Here is a 27,324-nt window from a genome sequence, read left to right as displayed (position 1 = left end):
CAGTTTTTGTTTCACTAAGTGTATGCTGTGCTGTACAACTCGGAACTCACGCCAACTGGATGTTCTTCCAGTGTATGATGGCTGTCACATTATTCTACTGTGCTCATTGGCAAACTTATGTGTCAGGTGTGTTTAATAATGCTACACCATGTTTGGATTAACTTGACATATTTTCTCCTTAAATGGCAAAAAGTTTGTAGTTTATAATACTTGTACAGACGCTCCTCTACTTACGTTAATTCGTTTTACGTTTTTTCGATTTTACGTTTGAACTGACTGTAAAAAAAAAAAATTTGAGTGAATTTTTTAGTTTAGCGCGCTCTCCGTAGTTCAAACGATACTTACGCATGATGCTGCGTCCATTGTTTACATGGTGCAAACGACAGACTGAACGTGCCTTGCCTCATCCTCCTCCCCCTCCTCCACCATCTCAATTTATGTTGCTTGAATTTAATTTATTTGAAATTAATGTTATTATTTTACAATGTTATGTGTATAATTAATGATTTAGGGGTGTTTTATAAGATACGGTAATAGAATTTACGGATGTATAGTACAGTAACAACTTACGTTCATTTTCAACTTACGTTCATTTTCAACTTACGTTCATTTTCAACTTACGTTCATTTTCAACTTACGTTCGGCCGTTCTAAACGTAACTAAAACGTAAGTTGAGGAGCGTCTGTATATACATATACCAATACATATACATATACCAAAGGCTTTCTTCCCCCTTATAAGGGAGGTAGCCAAAAAACAAAGGCACAAAAACCACTCCCACCCATTCCATCCCTATCACACTCCACTCCCCTCCACCCTCTTATCTTGGTACCTCCTGGATGACTGGTCATCCCTGCATCTCGCCCATTGCCCTGGGTCAGAAGCAGTGTCATGAGACACAGCACATCCACAGCAAAACCGCTTCATTAAATCTCGGCGACCCCCCCCCCCTCTCAGTCCCCTCATACAGAAGAGGAGAAGACTGGGAGAAATCCCTTTGGGCTGCATCAAATTATTTCTCACACATATTCCCTTACCCCCCATCCCCCACCCACATGTAAAAAGTAAATTATCTCTTGTCATTTTGTTTAAGTACACATTACCCTTTTTTTTCATCCATGAGGAGCTAAGATAAGAGGGAAACAAGGGTTGTGGATAGGAATGGAATGGGTGTGTGTCTTTGACTTGGCTACCTGCCTTATATGGGGGAAGAATCTCTTGATGTATAGAAATATAGATCGACATTACTCTGCCATATTTACAAGATATTTTGTTCAATAAAAGTTTGTCAAGTTACTCCAAAGCATACTGTAGTGCTTACTATTTTTGTAATATAATAACATGGTTTTTACAGCTTATGCCCTTGAATTTGTTTGATTTAGTTTTGGGAATATTTATTGAATTAATCTGTGCAATTGAGTAATGCATTGTGTTCATGACTGACAAGTTGTGGACCAAATATATATATCAGATGTATTGACATGAGCCAATTTGCAAGGATAAATCAAACAGCCTTAATGGCTGTCCAAAGAATATATCCTATAATTTGTGTTGTGGCATGATATGAAAATTATCCATATCTTGGACTGTAGTGAGGAAGGTTGTTGTTGTTGTCGTTCCCTAACCTGTCTGACCGAGCAGTCCCGTCTCCCCAAGGAATGCCACAGCCGAAACTGGGTTTTCCCACAAATCCTTTATAGAGTGTATGTTGTGTTGTTTGCGTGCATGATTGTGTATAATGCAGTCTTCCATTATGTGTTGTATGGTATGGGGTGAATGTTACATCCCGGGCAGCTGTTCACAATGCGGTCATTCCAAAACCAAACAAAAACCCAATAATTCCAACATTGCACCGCCCAATCACACTTCACTGCACCCCCTCGAAAGTCATTGAACGCCTAATACTTGAACTTGTCACACCACATATTCCCCTTGCTGACTCACAACACGGTTTTATGCCACTAGACTCCACAAACACACTTCTGATAAACCTCACACAAAGAATTTTAGATGGCATCAATTCAGTGAGGAAGGTTCAAGTGACTGCCTGTAAATTTTGTATTTCAGGCTGTCAGATCTAGATTTGATTGTAGGTCAGTTGCAGATTTATTGGAATAGGAGAAATTGATTACTATATCATCGTTTTAGGATAAGCCAAACCTTAATCCTTTTACTGCAGGAGGGATTTTATTTGTAAGAATAAATGAAAAGGAAGAGGAGGAGGAGTACAAGAAGAAGCTGAGAGAGGAGTGGAAGTGAGTGAAGGATAGAGTGGAGCTAGGAGTGGAGGAGGAATGGGGATGGTTCAAGGAGGGGGTCACAACATGTGCAAAGATGGTGTTTGGAACAAGAAGGACAGGAGGAAATAGAAGGAAGGGTAGTGAATGGTGGGATGAGGAAACAAAGAAGGTTGTAGAAGAGAAGAAGCGAGCTTTCACAGATTGGTTACAAAATAGGATGAGGGAGTCATATGAGAGGTACAAAGAAAAGAAAAGAGAAGTAAAGCACAAGGTAAAGGAGGCAAAGAGGAGAGCAGATGTGAAATGGGGTAAGAGTATGACAAAATTTTGAAAGTAATAAAAAGATGTTTTGGAAAGAAATTAAAAGAGGAAGAGGAGGCAAATCAAATAGAGAAGAAAAGGTAAAAGGTGCAGATGGAGAGATGATAATGGAAGAGAAGGCAGTAAGGGGAAGATGAGCAGAATATTTTGGGGAGTTGCCAAATGTGAAGGAAGATAGGGAGGGAAAGATAGCTGCAGTGGGATATGCTAAGAAAATGAGAGTGATGAGTGACGAAAATGGAGGAGAAATAAGGAAGGGTGAAGTGAAGGCAGTTGTTAAGATGATGAAAGCAGGTAAGGCACCTGGTCTGGATGGATGCCATGCAGAATGTCTAAAAAAAGGAGGTACAGTGATGGTGAACTGGCTGGTGAGGTTATTTAATGTTTGCTGGAGAGAGGGTAGAGTGCTGGAGGAGTGCCTGTATAGTTCCACTTTACAAGGAAAAAGGGGACAAGTGTGAGGTTAGTAGTTTCAGAGGGATCAGCTTGTTAAGTGTAGTTGGGAAGGCTTATGGGGGGATCTTGATTGAGAGGATTAGGAGAGGAACAGAGGGAGTAATTGGTGAGGAACAGTGTGGATTTAGAACGGGTAGAGGTTGTGTAAATAAGATTTTTGTGGTAAGACAGATATGTGAAAAAGCTAAAGGAAAGGGGAAGGATGTTTCTTCGGGTTTTTATGGATCTGGAAAAGGCTTATGACAGGGTAGACAGGAAGGCACTGTGGGAGGTTTTGTGGATATACGGGATAGGAGGAAAGCTTTTAGGAGCTATCAAGAGTTTTTACGTGAGTAGTAGAGTATGTGTCAGGATTAGAAATGGAGAGAGTAAGTGGTTCGAGGTAAAGGTGGGACTTCGTCAGGGATGTTATGTCACCCTGGCTGTTCAACTTGACATGGATGGGGTGGTGCGAGAGGTAAATGCAAGGGTGGTGGGTAGAATGTAGATTGAGAGAAAGTAAATGCCTTGGTGGATTAAAAAGTGTAATGAGAAATAGACATCTGGGAATGGATGCTAAGAGGAGACTGTATGAAGGAGTGATTGTGCCAACAGCACTGTATGGGGCAGAAACATGGAACATAAGAGAGGAAGAGAGGAGGAGTTTGTGTTTAAGATGAGGTGTCTGAGAAGTATGATAGGGGTTACTAGGCTAGATAGAGTGAGAAATGAGAAGGTGAGGAGGAGAACAGGGGTGGAAAGGGAGTTGGGAGATAGGGTTGATGAAAGAGTATTAGGATGATTTGGACACATGGAAAGAATGAGTGAAGAAAGACTAGTAAAAGAAGTATGAAAGGCATACGTGGAGGGAGTGAACATGAGGGGACGTCCTAGGATGAGATGGATGGATGGGGTGAAGGGGGCTTTGGGGAAGAGGGGAATGTCTGTTGAGGAAGGACAGGAGAGGACAGAAGATGGGTGAATGGAGAATGGTTGTATATGGATGATGCTGTGATGCATGAGGTGGAATGGGTGGGGGGATGGGGGGTGAGGTAGTATGTGTGAGCAAAATTTGATGCAGCCCGAAGGGATTTCTCCCCGTCTTCTCCTTTTCTGCATGGGGGGACGAAGAGGGGGTGTCGCTGATTGAATGAAGCGGCCTTGCTGTGGATGTGCTGTGCCTTGCGACACTGCCTCTGACTCAGGGCAGTGGACAAGGTGCAGGGATGACCCGTCATCCAGGAGGTGCTAAGATGGGAGGGAGGGTGGAGGGGAGTGAAGTGTATTTAGGGAGGGAATGGGTGGGAGTGATTTTATGCCTTTTTCTTTTTGGCTACCTCCCTTGTAAGTGGGAGGAAGCCTTGGTTGTATGTATGTATGTATTGAGATCCCAAAAATATATACAGTCAGACCTCGCCAAACACAAGTGTTAGGTTCCTTAGTCGTTGTGCAGGGTGAAATTTGTCTGGCAAAAAACAGGCCTTATGGGGGGAAAATAGGTTACCAAACCCTCTCGAGACACTGGCATACAACATGACCAGGCAGGTTATTCAAATCATGCTGTCATGAATCATGGACATGTTCGGCAAATGCTGGGATATCGTAGCTATTTGTGTAAATGTGAAATTTCATGCACAGTGGAGTCATGTTGGGTGAGGTCTGATAGTATACTCAAGTTTTCATGAGTAATGAAAAATTGAATAGGAGTGGGTTTAGGTCTTCCTGCTTAGGATGCCACCAGGCAATAAAAATGGCAGTTTTTATGTGAACTAATATAAAGCAGTAGAATTCGATTCATTAGCTTCAGGAAATGCTTGTTAACCCAACATCAGGTTCATTTGTGATCATGTTGCCATTCTTGTCCTTACTAAAGAAGAATTGTGCTTGATTTTTCTGGAGGTCATTTTCCATTTTCTATAGCTGTCTGTCCATATACAGGTCTCCTATATGATATAATTGGGTTACATTCTTGAGAATCCAATTGTATTGTTATTAATCAAATAACAAGTTTATAAACTAATAAGGAAGCTCACTGGCCAAGCGGGTCAGGCAAAGGTCAAAGAGATGGCAGTTCAAACCGTCACCAGTGAATTCTATCCTACAAAGTCTGTAAAGGGCACCATCCCAGCCTCCTGATAGGGGGGAGGTTGTGGCATTAAACTATATCATTATCACAAACTATTAAGAAAAATAGTGACAATGATAACTGGAAAATCTGGAAATGACTGTCTTCGTATTTTGCTGGGTTGTGAAAGTGAAAGTGGCCTAACATATAGCAATATAAGGGTATTGATATATAGTGCTCTTATACATACCAAAAGGCCCTTTTCTCCTTATATGTAGGGGTGGCTTAGGCATACACCCACTTTTCACCCTTTCGACACCCATCCAGCATCCATTTATTGTCCCTTCTTTCTTAGCTCCTTGTGGATGAAGGTTCATCTTTGTCACCTACACACAGCCGAGTTCAGAGGCAATGCAGCAAGACATAGCACATTTGCAGGAGGACCTAAAATCTGAATTTGGTTTAACCATCAGTTTCATTACATGGGGACCCTTCCCCATCATCCATTCAAGAATTGACAGAGCTGACAGAAAGAAATCCTTTTGAGCCATGGCAGTTTCTTATCCACTCACTACCACTTCCAACTTGCAACTATCTCTTGTCCTCTCCCTTCCCTACTCAACAGGCTTTCCCTCCCTTGTACCAAATGCCACCATCATCCGATTCATCCATTCCACTCTTGGTCTTACTCTCAAGTTCATTCATCCACTTCTGTCTTCTATACTCTTTTTTGCTAGTCTTTCTTCAATCGTTCATTTTGTATCTTAGTATCCCCATCTGCCTGCTGTGCCTTGGGTCTTTTCTCATTCTCTCCATCCTCTTATTCCTCATCACCACTATAGTGATCATATACTTGGAATATTAAATATTTATGCATTATTTAGTAGCATGGGAGACCTGTATTCACTAGAAATTGTGGCATAAGTCCGTATATCATGTATTGTCACTTGATCCAAGTGGCAACTAAAGGTACCAGTGCTGTTCTCTCAAGAGGTGGAGGTGCCTGTCTCCAGTAAGCAAAGCCTCTGGTGTTCCCCTGGACTGGCGCTTGGTTCCCAGTTAAGATTTGGAACCTAGAACAAGCTTGCTTGTGGTAATGCTGGCTTTTACATTGCTAGGGCTTCTGGAAAAAAAAAATATATATCCACCCGTTCACAAATCTTACTTGGTATATTGTAAGTTGATCCAACAAAGAAGTTCTATGAGAGAGTTCTGTGTTATGTAGACGCTGGTTGGAATTCAGTGAGCATTGATTGATAAATACCTCTTACTTTGGTGGTCTAACCATGGTGACACAGGTGACAGCTTCAGTCAAAGTTAAGCAATTCTTGGTTAAAGTGTCTTTAATCTGATTTTTTTTTTTTCTTTTTTTTTTCTCATTTGTTGAAGGATTGAGTCATTGGACAAGAGACCTGTGAATGAACAGTGATTGAATGATTATTATCTTGAGTTGACTAATTGGAAAACTAGCAGTCCCACTGTTGTTGTTGTTGTCGTTCCCTAGACTGTCTGTCCGAGCAGTCCCGTCTCCCCAAGGAATGCCATAGCCGAAACTGGGTTTTCCCACAAATCCTTTATAGAGCGTATGTTGTGTTGTTTGCGTGCATGATTGTGTATAATGCAGTCTTCCATTATGTGTTGTATGGTATGGGGTGAAGTGTTACATCCTGGGCAGCTGTTCACAGCTGGCTGTGGTCATCATGACCATGCACAGATCTCTCAGAGAAGAAAATTCAGACTATTGTCTGTGTTGCATTATTTAGGGACTTGCAATGTCACCAAGTGAAAGTAATAAGGGAAGGGGAGTAGTTGCCAGTTGTCAGCTGTCCTTGTGTGAAAAGGTGTAAGAAATGTAGGTGAAATTGACAGAAAGAGTTGGGGCCCAGTCTAAAGGCTTAGTGCCCCCCCACCCACCCACCCCACACACAAACACACCCAAAAGGCTGCACCTTCTAATGTAGGTGAAAAGGTTGAAGGTTTTGCAAATGACTATCTTCTTTGTCCATCTTACAGGACCATCACAAACAGGTACCCTTTGTGGTTCCCACTAATGAATATAGAGCTGTAAGATATATTTTGAACTATTAAGTGAAAAATGCTGAAAAATGTTTATCATTTTAACTTGCACTATCTCTCCTTTCTGATGCCTTCCTCTAATGTTTCCTTCACTACCTCTTTGACTCCACCTTTAGCATAATATTTTCCACAAGGGTAGAAATGCTGTATATTGGTGATGAAATCCAAATATAATCATATTAATGAAAATATAAGTTTTAATTTGCATATCTAATCCAACATTGCTTGACCACAGGTACATTAAGATTCGGTTTCATAGATGTAACGGAAGCACAGTTTGGGGTCATGGCAATTCTCATGGTCTCCAGTGTTTTTGGATCCTCGTTTTGGTCTTCAAAAGTAAGTGACATATACGTATATGCAATTATTAATACTTTTTAAGACATTTTCACATGAATATATAATTGGTCAAACAGATTCTTGAATATTCTGTTCTTGTATTAATGTTATCAGATGGGTTTTAGTAGTTAACGTCAAGATAACTATTGCCTTGGGTTTCACTGGCTAGAACCCAGCATCCCCACAGCAGCTGGAAATTGTCTTCAGGTCCTGCCAGAGATCTCGTCAAAGAAACATTGGACTGTTGTCTGTGTTGTATTAGTTTATGACTCTTTGAGTCACCACCTTGTAATGATAGGAAGAAGGGAGCAATAACTATGAAAAAGTGGAGGGAATAGAGTTGAAGTTGATATGGATCTTTGGCTTGATCTGGAGATCAAATGTCAACTGTGTGGGGTTGCACCTCTAGGTAGGGGTGAGGACGATGATGTGTTTTGATGATGGGTGGCGAGGAAATAATTTTACAGGACCACCACTTTCAAATACTCCTCATTGGTCTCATTGATGTCTTTAATTTTTTTTTTTTTAATTACTTTAATTTTGTAGAAGGTTTTGGATATAGATTTTAACATTTTATTTATTAAGTATTGGAAACATTTTTTAGAATTCAAACACGTTTAAACATACAAGAGTTTGTATATGAAGTATGCATGAGCATGTGTGCATGTGTGTTTGCATGTGTTGGTGTGTTTGGTTTTGGTGTGTTTGTGTGAATTTTTAAAAGTTCACATGTTCATGTGACTCATCATAGTCTTAGATCATGTGCTTAGGCTCATGATTGTCAGCTATTACTCTCCTGTATGAGAGCTTTATATGGCAGGATCTGTGGGTAATACTGTGATCTGTGTACATGGGGGAATTCTTTTGATGAGCATTAATACATACATACATATATACAACTTCTTTTTCCCCCTTACAAGGGAGATAGCCAAAGTCAAAGGCATAAATCCACTTCCACCCATTTCATCCTCACATATTCCACACCCATTCACCACCCTTCTCTCTTTTCTTGGCTCCTACTGGATGATGGGTCATCCCTGCATCTTGCCCCCTGCCCTGGGTCAGAAGCAGTGCATCCACAGCAAGGCTGTTTCATTTAATCGGCAACCCCTCCTCTCCATCCCCTCATACAGAAAAAGAGAAGATGGAGAGAAATCCCTTCGAGCTATGTCAAAATATCATTTGCACATACTCCCTCATCCTCACCTCCACCCACTCCTTTCCATGCATCACAGCATCATCCATATACAACCATTCTCCACATACCCCTATCTTCTGTCTTCTCCCTTCCTTTCTCAACAGACATTCCCCTCTTTCCCAATGCCCCTTTGATGATGAGTATACATGCACATAATCTACGAGAAAGTTTTATTTGTAACAAGTATACAAATACAGATTAGCCTGATTTTTTTTTTTCTTGCTTCTGTATACATATAAAGGGTAGCAGGACAACTTGTTAGTGTTAATGGATTGTGGGCTAACAAAGTGTTCCCTTTAACTGACAATTTTACATTTTAAACCATTCATCATAACGACATTCTTTCAGTGGCTTTTGTGCATGTGTATATTTATTTACTGAATTGTAGTTTACAATAAAGAATCTGTGCTTGTAGGGTCCCATCCTGTTTCTTCCATTTTTCATACCAAGGTTTAGATTGTTTTTTGTTTTAGGGGTCTATCATCATCTCGGCCAGCGATTCCCAAACTATGGGTCGTGACCCAAACATGGGTCGCAAAGTGTTCAAGAATGGGTCGCGAGACCTTGTTAGAAAAAAAATAATTTCAATCAAAAGCTTCCCTACACTTGTGTTTTCAATAAAAGAAGACTTTCGAAATTGCTTTTTGATGCTTGGGTCGCCACATCTTCACCAGATCTGGATTTGCGTTGTGGCCAAAAAAGTTTGGGAACCACTGATCTAGGCTATTTGGGAAGTTGATATGATTCACCATGGTTTCAGATCATGCGATGGACTCATGATTGGCAGCTATTACCTTCCTGGATTAAAGCTCAGAGCTTGTAATGTGTCTGTGTGAGATTCACCACCATGGTCTTTGGATCATGTGTGTTTATCTAGTTGTATTCTACAGGAAGGGGAGCTATGCTTGTGGTGACCTGTCTTTGTATCTTGCAACATCAAGTTTTTTCTTAAATTCATGTATGGTGTTTGTACACACTATTGATTTGTCCAATTTGTTCCAGACATCCATCACTCTGTGTGTTTTGTTTTTTTTTTTTTTTTTTTTTTTTTATGTCCCCTTGTTTATCTTCTTTCCCAATTTAATAAGTCTTCTCTATCAAGGACTTCCATGCCTTTCATGATTCTAAGTGGCCAATAGATTGCCTCTTTCTCATCTTTGTTCCAGGGTTGGTAGTTCCAGTTCAGACAAACTGCTCGTATGTCAATTTTGAAAGTGTTGGTGCCATCTTTGTCATTGGAGTCTTTCTATTTTCCTTCTATTATTTTTTTGTACTGAATGTCCATAGTGTTGCTGTGTACTCTAATCTTGGTCTTATAAGTATGACTAATATTTTCTTTACCATTACCTCATCCTAGTAATTAAAAGCCACCTTTATTGATCTTAATAAATTGTAGGTTTCTTAGACTATTTTGTTTATCTGCTTGTCTGGGGTCTTTGGTGATTACTCCTAGGTTCTTTTTGTAACCAACTTTCTTTACTTCCTTTTTACTGATTTTATATTGTCCTGATGTTCTTTTTTTCCTTTTAAAAATTCCATTATACTACATTTCTTAATGTTGAAGTCCACTTCCCACTTCTGACTCCATTCCCAGACCTTGTCCAGATCTTTCTATAGCGATGCACAATCTTTTACCGTATTTACTCTCTTTAGTAGTTTGTGTTATCTGCAAAGACTTTCATGTAATATTCTACACTTTCATCCATGTCAGTTACATATATAGCAAACATTATCGGAGTCAGTAATGAACCCTGTGGTACTCCACTTGTCATTTCTTCCCAAGTAGAGTTTTTATATCTAAACATCACTCATTTTTCTCCCATGCAAGAAATCTTCCATCCATTTCAAGTTTTCCATGTATACCTCCTGTTGATTTGAGTTTTCTTAATAATTTTTTTGTGTGGTATATCGAACTCCTTTTGCAAGTCCAGGAAAGCACAGTCATCTGTCCCTTTCTTGCGTTATATCTATTAACCTTGAACAGAAACGGATCAGATTTGTTGCACATGATCTTCCCTGTCTAAATCTGAATTGTCTCTGATTTAGTATATTGTTTTCCAGATGTTTAGTTCATCTACTTTTGATAACTTTCTCACAAATTTTAGCTATTGTACTTATAAGGGAGACTGGTCTGTAGTTTATTGGGTCTTCCTTATTTCCCCTTTAAATATTGGCACGATATTGGTATTTTTCCAGTCTTCCAGTACCTTTCCTTCTTTGAGTGAGCAATCCATTATCTTGTATATTTTGTCTATTAGTTCATCTATTCATTCTTTTAGTATCGAGTTTGCAATTCCATCTGGGCCATGCGGTTTTCTGACATCGATGTTCATTATTTGGTCCCTTATTTCTTTCTGTGTCTTAATTATTTCTCTCACTGGGGGGGGATCTTTCCTTCATCCCAATTGTGTATGTTTTCCTTTGTGAATATGGATTTAAAATGTCATTTCATAATTTCAGCCATTTCTATATTCTCTGCCTATATTCCCTTGATGTAGTTTTACTATTTCCTGTTTATTTTTTAGTTTACCATTTACATATCTATAGAATAATTTAGGTTGATCTTTTTTCATAGTATATTTTCATAGTATATTTTTTTCCATCTTTTCCAAGATTTGCTTGACTACATTTATTGTTATACCAGCACCTTTTCCTGATTTTGTTTTGGTACATATTTATCCACTCCTTCATAATAGATTTCTTTTAATATCCATTTCTCTTCTACCTGTGTTTCTTCATTAAAGAATTTTTTTCAACTTGCTTTTTGAAAGAATTTTCTAAGTTCCCAAAATCCATTTTGTTATATATCAGTCTTCCTTTTCTGTGTTTCTCATTTCTCTCCGTATATATTCTTTTAGTTCAAGCTCAAGTAGTATGTGGTCAATCTTCCCAATTGGTATCTTGTATTCCATTTTATCCACAGTTTTAGGATCTGATGTAAATATTAAGTCTAGTCCTGACAGTTCATTATTTCTATATCTGGTATTCTCTTTTACCCATTGAGTCATTGTGTATTCAATGGTCATGCCCAGTAGTATGTTTCCCCAAGGTCCTCTCCAATGTTCACTGTCATCTCCTCCCAACATATTTCTTTGAGTTAAAATCACTCATAATTACTAGATTCCCTCCTTTCAGCATTTCATTTAATGTATGTGTGTGTGTGTGTGCAGACACATTTATACTGTATTTTGGTAAAAAATTACATTGCAATGTCAAGATTTATTTATTTATTATATGATTTTAAGTTAGAATAAGGTATTGTGAGGAAGCGGTGATTAATTTCAGAATATTTTTTAATCTTAATTCATTATTTGACCTAATCTGAGGGGTTGGTAGTTTAAGTAGAATTTAAAATTGCTTAACTATTTTAAGACAGATTCTGGTGATTAATGGATGTAATTTTATTTTTAGCTATTCATTTATGTTTCTTGCATGTAGTAGATTAATGATTTATAATTTTCATTTTATCTTTCTTCTTTGCCCCACCCGCGAGCCAACAGGCAATTTTTAGTACAATACTACTGACGCGCACACAGGGTGGTCGTGGTTATGATGGTGGTAGCAGCGGTGGGTAGTGGTGATAGTGGTAGAGATGGTGGGTAGTGGTGATAGTGGTAGAGATGGTGGGTAGTGGTGATAGTGGTAGAGATGGTGGGTAGTGGTGATAGTGGTAGAGATGGTGGGTAGTGGTGATAGTGGTAGAGATGGTGGGTAGTGGTGATAGTGGTAGAGATGGTGGGTAGTGGTGATAGTGGTAGAGATGATGCTTGGGTCGCCACATCTTCACCAGATCTGGATTTGCGTTGTGGCCAAAAAAGTTTGGGAACCACTGATCTAGGCTATTTGGGAAGTTGATATGATTCACCATGGTTTCAGATCATGCGATGGACTCATGATTGGCAGCTATTACCTTCCTGGATTAAAGCTCAGAGCTTGTAATGTGTCTGTGTGAGATTCACCACCATGGTCTTTGGATCATGTGTGTTTACCTAGTTGTATTCTACAGGAAGGGGAGCTATGCTTGTGGTGACCTGTCTTTGTATCTTGCAACATCAAGTTTTTTCTTAAATTCATGTATGGTGTTTGTACACACTATTGATTTGTCCAATTTGTTCCAGACATCCATCACTCTGTGTGGAAAGTTTTTTTTTTCTTTTTTTTATGTCCCCTTGTTTATCTTCTTTCCCAATTTAATAAGTCTTCTCTATCAAGGACTTCCATGCCTTTCATGATTCTAAGTGGCCAATAGATTGCCTCTTTCTCATCTTTGTTCCAGGGTTGGTAGTTCTAGTTTAGACAAACTGCTCGTATGTCAATTTTGAAAGTGTTGGTGCCATCTTTGTCATTGCTCTTTGGATTCTTTCTATTTTCCTTCTATTATTTTTTTGTACTGAAAGTCCATAGTGTTGCTGTGTACTCTAATCTTGGTCTTATAAGTATGACTAATATTTTCTTTACCATTACCTCATCCTAGTAATTAAAAGCCACCTTTATTGATCTTAATAAATTGTAGGTTTCTTAGACTATTTTGTTTATCTGCTTGTCTGGGGCCTTTGGTGATGATTACTCCTAGGTTCTTTTCGGAACCAACTTTCTTTACTTCCTTTTTACTGATTTTATATTGTCCTGATGTTCTTTTTTTCCTTTTAAAAATTCCATTATACTACATTTCTTAATGTTGAAGTCCACTTCCCACTTCTGACTCCATTCCCAGACCTTGTCCAGATCTCTCTATAGCGATGCACAATCTTTTACCGTATTTACTCTCTTTAGTAGTTTGTGTTATCTGCAAAGACTTTCATGTAATATTCTACACTTTCATCCATGTCAGTTACATATATAGCAAACATTATCGGAGTCAGTAATGAACCCTGTGGTACTCCACTTGTCATTTCTTCCCAAGTAGAGTTTTTATATCTAAACATCACTCATTTTTCTCCCATGCAAGAAATCTTCCATCCATTTCAAGTTTTCCATGTATACCTCCTGTTGATTTGAGTTTTCTTAATAATTTTTTTGTGTGGTATATCGAACTCCTTTTGCAAGTCCAGGAAGGCACAGTCATCTGTCCCTTTCTTGCGTTATATCTATTAACCTTGAACAGAAACGGATCAGATTTGTTGCACATGATCTTCCCTGTCTAAATCTGAATTGTCTCTGATTTAGTATATTGTTTTCCAGATGTTTAGTTCATCTACTTTTGATAACTTTCTCACAAATTTTAGCTATTGTACTTATAAGGGAGGCTGGTCTGTAGTTTGTTGGGTCTTCCTTATTTCCCCCTTAGATATTGGCACGATATTGGTATTTTTCCAGTCTTCCAGTACCTTTCCTTCTTTGAGTGAGCAATCCATTATCTTGTATATTTTGTCTATTAGTTCATCTATTCATTCTTTTAGTATCGAGTTTGCAATTCCATCTGGGCCATGCGGTTTTCTGACATCGATGTTCATTATTTGGTCCCTTATTTCTTTCTGTGTCTTAATTATTTCTCTCACTGGGGGGGATCTTTCCTTCATCCCAATTGTGTATGTTTTCCTTTGTGAATATGGATTTAAAATGTCATTTCATAATTTCAGCCATTTCTATATTCTCTGCCTATATTCCCTTGATGTAGTTTTACTATTTCCTGTTTATTTTTTAGTTTACCATTTACATATCTATAGAATAATTTAGGTTGATCTTTTTTCATAGTTTCTTTTTTTCTTTCCTGTGTATTTTTACATATTCATGTCTTAGTTTGATATATTTTTGCTACTTTCCAGGTTTTTCTTTTTTCCATCTTTTCCAAGATTTGCTTGACTACATTTATTGTTATACCAGCACCTTTTCCTGATTTTGTTTTGGTACATATTTATCCACTCCTTCATAATAGATTTCTTTTAATATCCATTTCTCTTCTACCTGTGTTTCTTCATTAAATAATTTTTTTCAACTTGCTTTTTGAAAGAATTTTCTAAGTTCCCAAAATCCATTTTGTTATATATCAGTCTTCCTTTTCTGTGTTTCTCATTTCTCTCCATATATATTCTTTTAGTTCAAGCTCAAGTAGTATGTGGTCAGTCTTCCCAATTGGTATCTTGTATTCCATTTTATCCACAGTTTTAGGATCTGATGTAAATATTATGTCTAGTCCTGACAGTTCATTATTTCTATATCTGGTATTCTCTCTTACCCATTGAGTCATTATGTATTCAATGATCATGTCCAGTAGTATGTTTCCCCAAGGTCCTCTCCAATGTTCACTGTCATCTCCTCCCAACATATTTCTTTGAGTTAAAATCACTCATAATTACTAGATTCCCTCCTTTCAGCATTTCATTTAATGTATGTGTGTGTGTGTGTGCAGACACATTTATACTGTATTTTGATAAAAAATTACATTGCAATGTCAAGATTTATTTATTTATTTATTATATGATTTTAAGTTAGAATAAGGTATTGTGAGGAAGCGGTGATTAATTTCAGAATATTTTTTAATCTTAATTCATTATTTGACCTAATCTGAGGTGTTGGTAGTTTAAATAGAATTTAAAATTGCTTAACTATTTTAAGACAGATTCTGGTGATTACTTCATGTAATTTTATTTTTAGCTATTCATTTATGTTTCTTGCATGTAGTAGATTAATGATTTATAATTTTCATTTTATCTTTCTTCTTTCTTACAGATTTTATTTACTTGTTTTTTCTGTATAGACTTTATTAAAATATTTATGAATGATGCTTTGCTTTCAGCCCATCCTGTCTCAGTTAATTCTAATTTTATTTTTTCAGATTTGGTACTATAATATTAGAATATAGGCTTTCACATGTGGAAGTATTTTTGTTAATTTCATTAACATAAATGTTTTGAAGATGAAACATAAAGGCGTAACATGATTAACTTTTGTTTGAGTTAATAACATCATGCTTTAAAGCTTAGCTATGAAATTTGAACTAATATTTGTAGAGATTATTGGGAGTTGTATTCTTTCATTAATTTTCCACCCCAATAATTTTATAAATAGAATTACTGAAATGGACAAAATATTTATTTTGTTGAACAATGGAAGACCGAAAAATGGGCTCTAGTTTAGATTTGGTAGAACATGTCTCCCCTGTCAATTTAGCATTCTTATGATAAATCCCACCAAGAAACTAGGGAAGAAGGGGTGGTGAATGGGAGTGAAGTATGTGGGGATGAAATGGGTGGGAGTGGATTTATGCCTTTGACTTTGGCTACCTCCCTTGTAAGGGGGGAAAAGCCATTGGTATATGTATGTATGCACGTATAATAAATCATATGATCAATTGTCACTGAGTTTTGACAAGACTCACAGCCCCACTGCAGCCAGCAGTGGTCCTTGGCCCATTCTGTATTTCTCAGGGAGTAAATGGTGATCTGTTGTATGCGTTTAGTGAGTGTGGAACTCTGTTAGGCCGCTTTCACACAAGCGTTTCCATACACGCGTTCGGGTGCGCCACGTTTTAACTTTCAATGGGACCTTTCACAAAATGCGTTTTGTGAACGTGTGAAAGATTCCATTGATCTTCATTGAAAGTTAAAACGCGGTGCACCTGAACACGTATACGGAAACGTTCGTGTGAAAGTGGCCTCAGTTATTGGCTGGTAAGAGGAGCAGGGTACTCCAGAGAATGGAGGTGAGAATGTTACTTGGCTTTGGAGATGGGTGGTAGTGAGATGTTTTAATGAAGTCTGTCCTACTGGTGTGCAGTATGCAGGTAACTGGTATTTGTCAGTCAAATCATATCCCAGGTTCTCTCTCTTGTGATAGACCCACAGTCTCAGGAAGCCAAAGTCATCAATTTACCCCACAAGTCACTCAGTGAAGGGATCCTGTGTAGCTGTCTGAAAAGAGTAAGCATTAATCAGTGAACTTGTTACACAAGATCTCATTTTTCAGGAGACCCTTGACTCATAGGTAACAGGCAGAACCACCCCAAGGGAACAGCTGTACACAGAAACAATATGAGAATTATTGCCTTGAGTTTTGCATAGTGGAAAACCTGCAGCCCCTGGGCATCTGGCAATGCTCAGGCTTGCCCATGTAGAGGCCAGTGCTGGTTACATGGGAACTGTGGGTCGCCTACAAGAGAGACCAGGGACAATGGACTGACTTGACTATAAATACATACATACAAACAAACATACATACATACACACATATAAATATATATATATATATATATATATATATATATATATATGTATATGTGTGTGTTTTTGTATGTATGTGTTTTTTGTATAAACATATGTGAATTGCATATGATTTAGATATATTAGTGTAGTGTGTAGTGAGGAATGTAAAAATTTTTCTCATAACTGAAGCCAGTGTTTTTGAAAGTGTATGGGATTCATTTTGCAGGTTCCATCAACGGCACTAACTCTGAAGTGTGTGCCCATCATATGTGGTACCATAGCAGGTTCTGTGGCAATGTATCACAATTTCCAGATTATTTTAATTGAGCGTGGAGCTGGGAGGAACGGATCCACTGTAGCTGTAAGTGGTGTGGCCAGGTCTATGCACTTGCCAAGCTATAAGCATGTGGTGTTGGGTCTTAAGGTCATCTCTCAAAATTGCATTCTTCATTTACTACTCTGAAGTTGAATCAGTGAATTTAGTTTATTATTGAGTTTAAATTGTTGTGATATACTTTAAAATAGATATTATGTAAGATAAGAATATCTCGATTGGAAATGATTATTGCATTAAGATGTATGAATATGTGAGGAAATTGATTTTAAACTTCAGTGTGAAGTGAAGAATGCTTACTAAGCCCTGGCAGTGGGTGCTGGCATGAGCAACTTATCGGTGTCTGCCTGACTATCATATAGCCTTCTCAGTTATTTTATTTACAGCTTAAATAATATGTGTAATTGTAAGTAGATAAACCAGTTTGTATGTATATGAATATATAATTTATTTTTGTGTGTCACAATGTGATGTCACACCAAAGCATATCAGTAGCATCTGCAAGTGCATATATTAGTGATGAATGTTATTGTTGCTGGAAAGGTAATGATGACTCTCCGCCATTGTTTGAAGTTCTGTGGATGGAGTTCATAAGTGAAGGGGTAAAGGTCTCTAGATAATTATAATTCTTTTAGTAGACTTACAAGTCGAACAATCGTAAAGTGGGGAATAATCTCATCGAGGTCTTGTCAGATAGTAAATTGTGCTGAATAGCATACCATTGCAGGAGAGAAAGAACATGGGGAATTCATTAACCTTTCTTGGTTATGTGATTACAGTTTAGAACATGTATTCTACTTAGGAATGGATGTTACGCATTATTTTTTTTATTTATTTTCTTATTTATTTATTTTTTGTGTGCCAGCACTGTTGATGGTGTGGATGTAGTGTGTGCATATATATGTTTTAGTACAATGATTTCCCCCACATATGAGAGTAGCTGAACCTAAAACTAAGAACCAAAAAAATAGGGAAATGAATTCTAGGGCCGTATTTGTCCCTTATACTAAGTAAACAACATAAAATTATATGTATATAATGAAGATGTTCTCCCACTTGTAAAGCTAGGGGTTGGGGGCATTGGCTGAATACAATTGAAGAAAAAAAAAATAACAGCAACATCAAAAAATAATTGTTAAAGTGTGACTTGCTAAATATTTGCCTCCATATTTTAAGGTCCTTTTCAGAGAAAAAGAAAAGCACCAAGTTTATTAGAAATAGCTGTGGTCTGGTAGTACATTGCTTTCTTTTGTTGATACCTTTTGCATATAAAAGCTATAAGTGCCCTTATAAGTAGGTGGCCGAGTCAAAGCATTTTTTGTCCTGACCTGAAGTAGGATAAAAATATAGAAAAAGAAAAGCAAGTTCTTGGGCTGCCCCTTCTGCCCCATTTAATCACCTTACAACTCATGGTAATATGGTGGCAATGATCACATCCTTATCACAGGATACTTAAGAATAATGAAGAGGTAGATAAATGTACTAGTGGCAGTGAAAAGTGGTGTTGAGGGATAGTTAAGGAGAGAGTCAATGAAGAATAGTAATACAGACGCTCCTCAACTTACGTTTTAGTTACGTTCCGAACGGCCGAACGTAAGTTGAAAATGAACGTAAGTTGTTACTGTACTATACATCGGTAAATTCTATTACCGTATCTTATAAAACACCCCTAAATCATTAATTAAACACACAACATTGTAAAATAATAACATTAATTTCAAATAGATTAAATTCAAGCAACATAAATTGAGATGGTGGAGGAGGAGGAGGCAAGGCATTTTCAGTTTGTCGTCTGCGCAATGTAAACAATGGACGCAGCGTCGTGCGCAAGTATCGTTTGAACTACGGAGAGCGCGGTAAACTAAAGAATTCACTAAAAAAAAAATTTACAATTTTTTTTTACCGTCAGTTCAAACGTAAAATCGAAAAAACGTAAAACGAATGAACATAAGTAGAGGAGCGTCTGTAATTAAAAGTGATTGGCATTCCTCTTTGAGTAGAGATTAGTCTCCAGTCTTAAAAGAATCCATGGGTAGTCTCCACACATAAAAAGATGCATGGGTAAGGGTGTCACTAAGGTATTGAATGTATAAAAAATTTAGTTAGTACTTCATACTTGTATACATATTAATAATAATTGCTGCCGCAAGTTTTACTGACTGGAAGCTGCAGCTTTGCAATACCAAACAGAAATCCTTGGGCCTTTTTATAGATCTCACTGGGTAGAACCATCAGAAACTTGCCCATGTTATAAAGGATTACAAAGGTGGAGCATGCCGACAGGAGACCTTTTGGTCCATATCTAGGTTGGATGAAAAAAAAAAAAAAAGTGGTTATGGGACACAGTAATTGCTAAGCCCTCCAGATCCATACCATGTGCAAAGAAATAACCACTAAAAGGCACCTAAAAAAGTTTCAACACGTTTAAATGGCCAAAATCATCAAAAAGAAATCCTGTATGTGTCATTAGCTTATAGGAGAAGGAGGGGAGCATTTGCCAGTTGCTAGCTCTCACGTGAAAAAGTGGAGGAAAGATTGTCCAAATGTTCATAGACTGAGTGTGCTGTGAAGGTCACAGGTGAAGATGAACCTGTTGGTATATGCATGTATATGTATTTGGGAGTAGATGCTAAGAGGAGATTGCATGAAGGGGTGATTATGCTGACAGCTCTGTATGGGACAGACTGGAACATAAGAGAGGAAGTGTTTGAATATGTTTGAGATGAAATGTCTGAGAAGTTTGATTGGAGTTACAAGGTTGGATAGAGTGAGAAATGAGTACGTGAGGAGGAGAACGGGGGTGGAAAAGGAGATGGGAGATAGGGTGGATGAAAGAGTGTTGGGATGGTTTGGACACATGGAGAGAATGTTGAAGAATGAAAGCGAAAGAAGTGTGGAAGGCAGAGGTGGATGGAGTGAACATGAGATGACCAAGGATGAGATGGATAGATGGGGTAAAGCAGGCATTGAGCAAATGGGGGATGTCTGTTGAGGAAGGAAGGGAGAAGGCAGAAAATAGGGGTGAGTGGAGAATTGTTGTGTATAGATGATACTGTGATGCATGGGAGTTGGTTATATGTGAATGATATTTTGATGGGGGTTACTAGGATGGGGTAGTGAGAGAGGTAAATGCAAGGGTAGTGGGTCAGGGATTGGAGATGGTTAAAGAAAATGGAGAAAAGTGGGAGGTGAGCCAGCTGTTGTTTGCGGACGACACTGCGCTTGTGGCGGGATTGGAGGAGGGATTGAGGAAGTTGGTGACAGAGTTTGGGAGAGTATGTGATAGAAGAAAGCTAAAGATAGATGTAGGTAAAAGTAAGGTGATGAGATGTACAAGGTGTGAAAGTGGCAGTAGTCTGGAAGTGAGCATTAAGGGAGAGCGACTGGAGGAAGTGGATAGTTTTAGATACTTGGGTGCAAATGTGGCAGGAAAAGGTGGAGTGTAGGTGGAGGTAGAATGTAGATTGAGAGAAGCGAGTAAATGCCTTGGTGGATTAAAAAGTGTAATGAGGAATAGACATTTGGGAATGGATGCTAAGAGGAGACTGTATGAAGGAGTGATTGTGCCAACAGCACTGTATGGGGCAGAAACATGGAACATAAGTGAGGAAGAGAGAAGGAGTTTGAATGTGTTTGAGATGAGGTGTCTGAGAAGTATGATGGGGGTTACTAGGCTAGATAGGGTGAGAAATGAGGTGAGGAGGAGAACAGGGGTGGAAAGGGAGTTGGGAGATAGGGTTGATGAAAGAGTATTAGGATGGTTTGGACACGTGGAAAGAATGAGTGAAGAAAGACTAGTAAAAGAGGTATGGAAGGCAGATATGGAGGGAGTGAACATAAGGGGACGTCCTAGGATGAGATGGATGGATGGGGTGAAGGGGGCTTTGGGGAAGAGGGGAATGTCTGTTGAGGAAGGACGGGAGAGGACAGAAGACGGGTGAATGGAGAATGGTTGTATATGGATGATGTTGTAATGCATGAGGTGGAATGGGTGGGGGGATGGGGGGTGAGGTAGTATGTGTGAGCAAAATTTGATGCAGCCCAAAGGGATTTCTCCCTGTCTTTCCTTTTATGCAATGGGTGGACGGAGAGGGTGGGTCGCCGATTTAATGAAGCGGCCTTGCTGTGGATGTGCTGTGTCTTGCGACACTGCTTCTGACCCAGGGCAGTGGACAAGGTGCAGGGATGACCTGTCATCCAGGAGGTGCAAAGATAAGAGGGAGGGTGGAGGGGTGTGGAGTGTATTCAGGGATGGAATGGGTGGGAGTGATTTTATGCCTTTTCCTTTTTGGCTACCTCCCTTGTAAGGGGGAAAAAGCCTTGGTATATGTATGTATGTATGTATATATATATATTCATATATTATATGTATATATTTATATTTATATATATATATATATATATATATATATATATATATATGCAGAAAAAGAGAAGATGATGGGGAGAAATCCATTTGGGCTGCATCAAAATACAAGTCTCTCACATAACCACCCCCAAGCCTCTACCCACTCACTTCCATGCATCACAGTATCACACACACACACACACATATATATATATATATATATATATATATATATATATATATATATATATATATATATATATATATATATATATATATTATTTGTGTGCACACTCAGACACTTGTTCATGTAATGCTAATGAAATATTTTTATATGAATAAACATAACTGGATGGAGGCTTGGGAGGGAGATGGAGAATGAAATGGATGGATTGGGGTGAAGAGGGCTTTGGATCCACATGATATATGTTTATTGAGTTCAAAAGAAAAAGGAGTAATGGAGGAAGAGTGTGAAAGAGTGAATGGATGATGTTGCTTGAAGGGATTTTCTTTTCTGGTTCAAAATTAATTTTGAGTGAATGATGAGGGGGGGATTACCACATAGTGAAACAGAGAGGGTTAACTAGCTCTGGTTGTCAAGCATTGCTTTGGAAGAGCTCTGCCTTGCTGCATTGTTTTTTATCTGAGCAGTGTGACTTGGGTATAAAGCGACCCTTTATTCTTGAGGTGCGGCTATGGGAGGGGTTGTTGAGTGGGTCTTATTTGTTTGCTGGTGTGTGCTTTCATTCAGCCACTCCCCTTATAAGGGGGAGAAGGCCTTTAGTACATGTGTAATACTAATATGATGAATGTTGTCAACTAAGTGTTTTATTATTTTACTTGTTTTCCTATACTTTTTTCTCCTGAAATTACCTCACAACTCTTGCTACGTCTTGAAAAGCTGTTTGACACCTGACACCGCAGAATGCGCTGAGCACAAACTTTGTCGAGGAATGTGTTGGTTTTGTTCATCACAGAACTGCCAATGTTCACAAACATTGCAGAGGAACATGTTGGTTTTGTTCATCACAGAACCACCATTGTTCTCTTCTCACTCAGGTTCCAGGGACTGATGTGATGATTCACGACCTTTACATTGCATTTGGGGTTTTGCAACTTATAATCCAAATGAAGACCTACATTCCTATTATCCTTTGGGGTGGAGCCGGGAAACACGGATCGACCATCGCTGTAAGTGGTGGAATTTTTGAAGGAGAAGTGGATATGAATCATTGAGAGAAATATTGTGTTTTTTCTTGTTTGTGGGAGTTTCTTGTCTTCTAATTATTCTCTCCTTTTTAATCACCCAGTTTATTTCTTATCTTACATGACTGATATCAAGATGATTATACTAAAGTTTTAATTTTCTTCCCTGTACTACTTAACATTTCCCTTCCTGCTCCTTGACAGGGGTGTTGAATTCCCAGGTGTTTGTAGGCGTTCAATGGATGAAAATCCTATATCGATGTAGAATGTTCAGTGTCGAAGGCATACGACTGTTTAGCATAAAAAATGTTCAAGTTCACATCATATATATGTGGAGAAGATGTATGCAACATTTTGACCTGTTTGCACACAGTATGTCGTGAAGGAGACATAATGATGTTCAAGTGGTTATGAAAAATCAAAATAGAGATTATATCAATCTCACTTGAATCTTGTCTCGTTAGCTGTCTGAAGTGGTTGTCAGATTGCTCTCAGAAACCAAAGGACATGGCGAATTGAACTTTCATGCCTGATAAGATTCTCAAGGCAACATTTGATAACATTTGGTTGGTATGATTGCAGAAACATTTATGAACCAGACACAATTTTCTTTTCTTTCAATATGTCTGGGAGGTTTTTAGGAGACGGCTTGATAATTCTAAAATTCAGGTTTTGATGAGCAGTCCTTGGTTATCAGATGTTTGACTCTTTTAATGTTTTTGAACAACTTCATGGAGTGGTGAAAGAGAGATCAGGAGGAGGAATGAAAAGAGGACCAATACAGTATATAAATTTTATGACAAGAGCTTACTGTTGTAACTAAGTATTTGATAGAATTATTTCTGTCTTAGTTGCCGATTGTCCGAATGGCCCTGCGTGAAGCTTTGTTCTGGGGCAGTACTGGTTTCCAGGCATATTTAGCCTATACATATATGCACTCCATCCCATATTCAGGTGTTGGGAAAAATGGATCGTCCATTGCAGTAAGTCTGATTTCTATGGAAAAATCGGCCATACAGTGCTGTAAGTTACAGTTGTGTAGGCAGTACTGTGGGCTTGCAGAAAGTACACGTAAATAGTAAACATGAATATGATATGTATTGGAAATAAATATCAATGGCTAGAGGAAACTATTATCGTATGTAATGTATACTGGAAGTGCATCGGTATAATGGCTTGCAGAAAGCTCTTGTAAATGTAATTGTTAAATTGTGTGCATACTGTTTGGCAAGCAGGATACTAAGATATAGTTTTGAGTTAATTTTAGATTGTCTCCCTAAAGATTAGCATTAGTATAATAATCAATTGCTGCTTAACTTTGACATAGAAGGGAAGATGTAGTTGTAGTTTGTGGACCTCTTTAAAACGTAGGCACCTGTTGTCTTCTACAGTATCTCCTGTGAGCTTAAACACCTATGCTTTATTAACATGTTATATTTTTTCTATCTAAATAATGCATGTTTGTCCCTTAATCTTTGTCCTTTCTCTTTTAATTGTATCTGTTATATTACCAATTTTTATTTATTTTTATGATCTTTCTGCTTTCTGTTCTATTGCTGCCTTTTTCTCAAAATTGACTTTCACATGTGATCTGTATTTTTACCATTAGTAAGATTGTATTTTTTCATAATTTACCTTAAATATCTTTAATTAAATTACTTTTAAGTGTAGGTAGAGCTTAGGGAGATTTTGTTTGTGGAAATAGTTCTTAGTTGCACTGCACTTTACATTAGTTGTATTCTTACATGTAATTGTCTCTAGCAAGTAGTTGTAGCTATACTTATTGTTTTGCTAGATAGTGATACTGATTGTGTTGCAAGATATATATATATATATATATATATATATATATATATATATATATATATATATATATATATATATATATATATATATATATATATATATATATATATATGTATGGATATATATATGTATGGATATATATATGTATGGATATATATATGTATTGATATATATATATGTATTGATATATATATATATATTTGGATATATATATATATATATATATATATATATGTATGGAGATATATATATATATATATATGTATGGAGATATATATATATGTATGGATATATATATATATGTATGGATATATGTTATATATATGTATGGATATATGTTATATATATGTATATCTATAAAACTATGTATGTATGTGTATATTTATGTGTGCACTGTATATACACTCAAACCTCAATTCAAATTACCTTGATTTAATAGTTCAGATTTAACAGGCTGTTCATGGCCAGACATTTTTCTTAGGAAAGAAGATTTTGTCTGCTGATTTGCAGATTGAACTTTGATTTTGTAACGTGGACATACTTTTACTAGTTTACTCCTGGATGACCCGTCATCCAGGAGGTGCTAAGATGAGAGTGGAGGGGTGTGGAGTGTATTCAGGGATGGAATGGGTGGGAATGATTTTATGCCTTTTCCTTTTTGGCTACCTCCCTTGTAAGGTGGAAAAAGCCTTGGTATATGTTTGTATGTAATTATTTTTTCGAATAATCATGGTCTCCTCCAAAACCCAGATTTTTCAGTTTGTTCCCTTGACAGTTGGAGGGAGGGGAATACAAAATGAATGATTATTTGAGTCAATTTCATGTTCATTTACATTGGAAGCAACTCATTTTGTTCATATTTCCACACTTACAACCCAAAATTCCCAGTGTGGTTCCTGTGAACTGTTGTGAGTGGGAAGGTGGGATTGGGAAATACAGAGTTATTACCACTAAAAATCAACAATGAAATTAGACCAGTACAGCCGAACCGTTCGGCTCCCTTCATAAAATTACGAGCTATCAAGGCAGTCTCCACCATTGTCATGCCAAATTCCGTCACAAGCCATCCTGTTTTATTTTCCATCTTGCTGGTTCTATTCCTCTGTGCGATGTGGGTCTGGGCAGTCTTCAACAGCTCCCTCTCTTCCCAAGCACCTTTTTATCAATATATATATAAAAATGTGTGTGTGCATGCACACCCTTGTTGAACCTATGTTGATAGTGTTACTATACATAAATTTCAATGCAGTTTGTCCCCCCCCTCCCATTAGTATATTGAATTGAGGGCTGATTGTATGTGTGTATATACATATATATATGCTTACATACATATACAGATACACTCACACATGTATGTATGTATATATGGCCACCCCTGTAGAAAGTGGAAAGGGCCTTTTGGTACAAATATATGTATATATATATATAATGTGTGTGTGTGTGTATATGTATGTGTTTTTTATAAACTGATCATTTGTGAATAACTTTGAAATGGTGTAATGATATTCAACATTTTATTGATAGGCCTATATATTTTAATTTAAAGAAGTAGTGTAATGTCATTAATAGCTTCACTTTTCACATGTTTTTTTTTTTTTTTTTTTTTTTTTTTTTTTTTAAATCATGAAATGAGATGCATAATTTTATGTTAGGAAACAGTTTATGATGTAGAAAAAGCATAATTAGTAAATTAGTAGTAACATTACTTTCATTGTCTACATAATCTATTTTTCTGTTTTTGTTTTTGCCGTCGCACCCCACAGGGTACAAGCGTCCTCTCTCCAATTGTGCCATTATTTAGCATTCTGGCCCCTTCACTAATCATTGCATGGAGGAGCCCTGACGGCATATACCAACATAACCCAACCCTTTACCTCCTTACATTCGGAATGGTGGCTGCCAGAGTTACCAATCGTTTAGTGGTAAGTAGTTCTTCTTCTTCTTCTGCTTCTTCTTCTTCTTCTTCTTCTTCTTCTTACTTCTTTTTTTTCTGTTCCTTCTGCCTTTTCTTTGTTTTCTTCTTTCTTCTTTTCCCTGTTCTTCATCCTCTTCTTTGTTGTCTTCTTTTTCATCTTCCTATTCTTTGTCTTCATTGGCATCTTTCTATTCTTTGTCTTCTTTGTCATCTTTGTATTCTTTGTCTTCTTTGTCATTTTTCTATTCTTTGTCTTCTTTGTCATCTTCCAATTCTTTGTCTTCTTTGTCATCTTCCAATTCTTTGTCTTCTTTATCATCTTCCTATTCTTTGTCATCCTTTTCTTTCTCTTCCTCTTCTTCCATTCTTCCTCTTCTTCTATTCTTCCTCTTCTTCTGTTCTTCTTCTTCCTCTATTCTTCTTTTTCCTCTATTCTTCTTCTTCCTCTGTTCTTCTATTCTACTATTCTTATTTTCTTCTACTATTCTTCTATTCTACTACTGCTACTGCTACTTCTACTGCTACTACTACTGCTACTACTGCTACTACTACTACTACTACTACTACTACTACTACTACTGCTACTACTACTGACGACTTGCTTCCAGATTCTTAAGAGAATAGGTTAATTTGATAAAGTATGTATGCTTGAAGTCATTTTAAGTCCTCTGGGACCCATGTAGGGTATTGATGGCATAAGTTTTATGCCGTCAGTGTTTAGGGGATATTTACATGGTCAAACGGTTTGTCAAACAATTGTTTGAAGTGGTGTTTGACTGTGTGAATGGGGTATTTGACAAATGTGTTTGACAGCCAAATATCCCATTCAGACAGTCAAACATCACTTCAAACATTTGTTTAACAAACTGGGTTTGTCAAACTGTTTGTGTAAATGGCCCT

General features: G+C 37.6%; 1 protein-coding gene across 9 annotated transcripts in view; it reads left to right on the top strand.

Annotated features, from left to right (window-relative positions):
- The window catches only part of bbc (choline/ethanolaminephosphotransferase 1 bbc), a 49,779-nt gene that overhangs the window by 15,062 nt on the left and 7,393 nt on the right, over positions 1-27,324 (top strand). For 7 of the 9 annotated variants that reach the window (XM_076178552.1, XM_076178546.1, XM_076178548.1 and 4 more), the window contains exons 5-8: positions 4-126; positions 7,373-7,476; positions 17,042-17,176; positions 26,273-26,431. In XM_076178552.1, coding sequence (XP_076034667.1) covers positions 4-126; positions 7,373-7,476; positions 17,042-17,176; positions 26,273-26,431 — 521 coding nt within the window. Of the gene's footprint in view, positions 1-3; positions 127-7,372; positions 7,477-17,041; positions 17,177-22,556; positions 22,689-26,272; positions 26,432-27,324 lie in introns of all 9 variants that reach the window. The other 2 variants (XM_076178553.1, XM_076178554.1) reach the window with 2 other exon arrangements.

The sequence above is a fragment of the Oratosquilla oratoria genome, chromosome 41, assembly GCF_046742065.1.
Source record: "Oratosquilla oratoria isolate Oo_2021 chromosome 41, ASM4674206v1, whole genome shotgun sequence".
Lineage (NCBI taxonomy): Eukaryota > Metazoa > Arthropoda > Malacostraca > Stomatopoda > Squillidae > Oratosquilla > Oratosquilla oratoria.
Note: the sequence above shows the minus strand (reverse complement) of the source record. Positions and strands in the feature narration are given on the sequence as shown.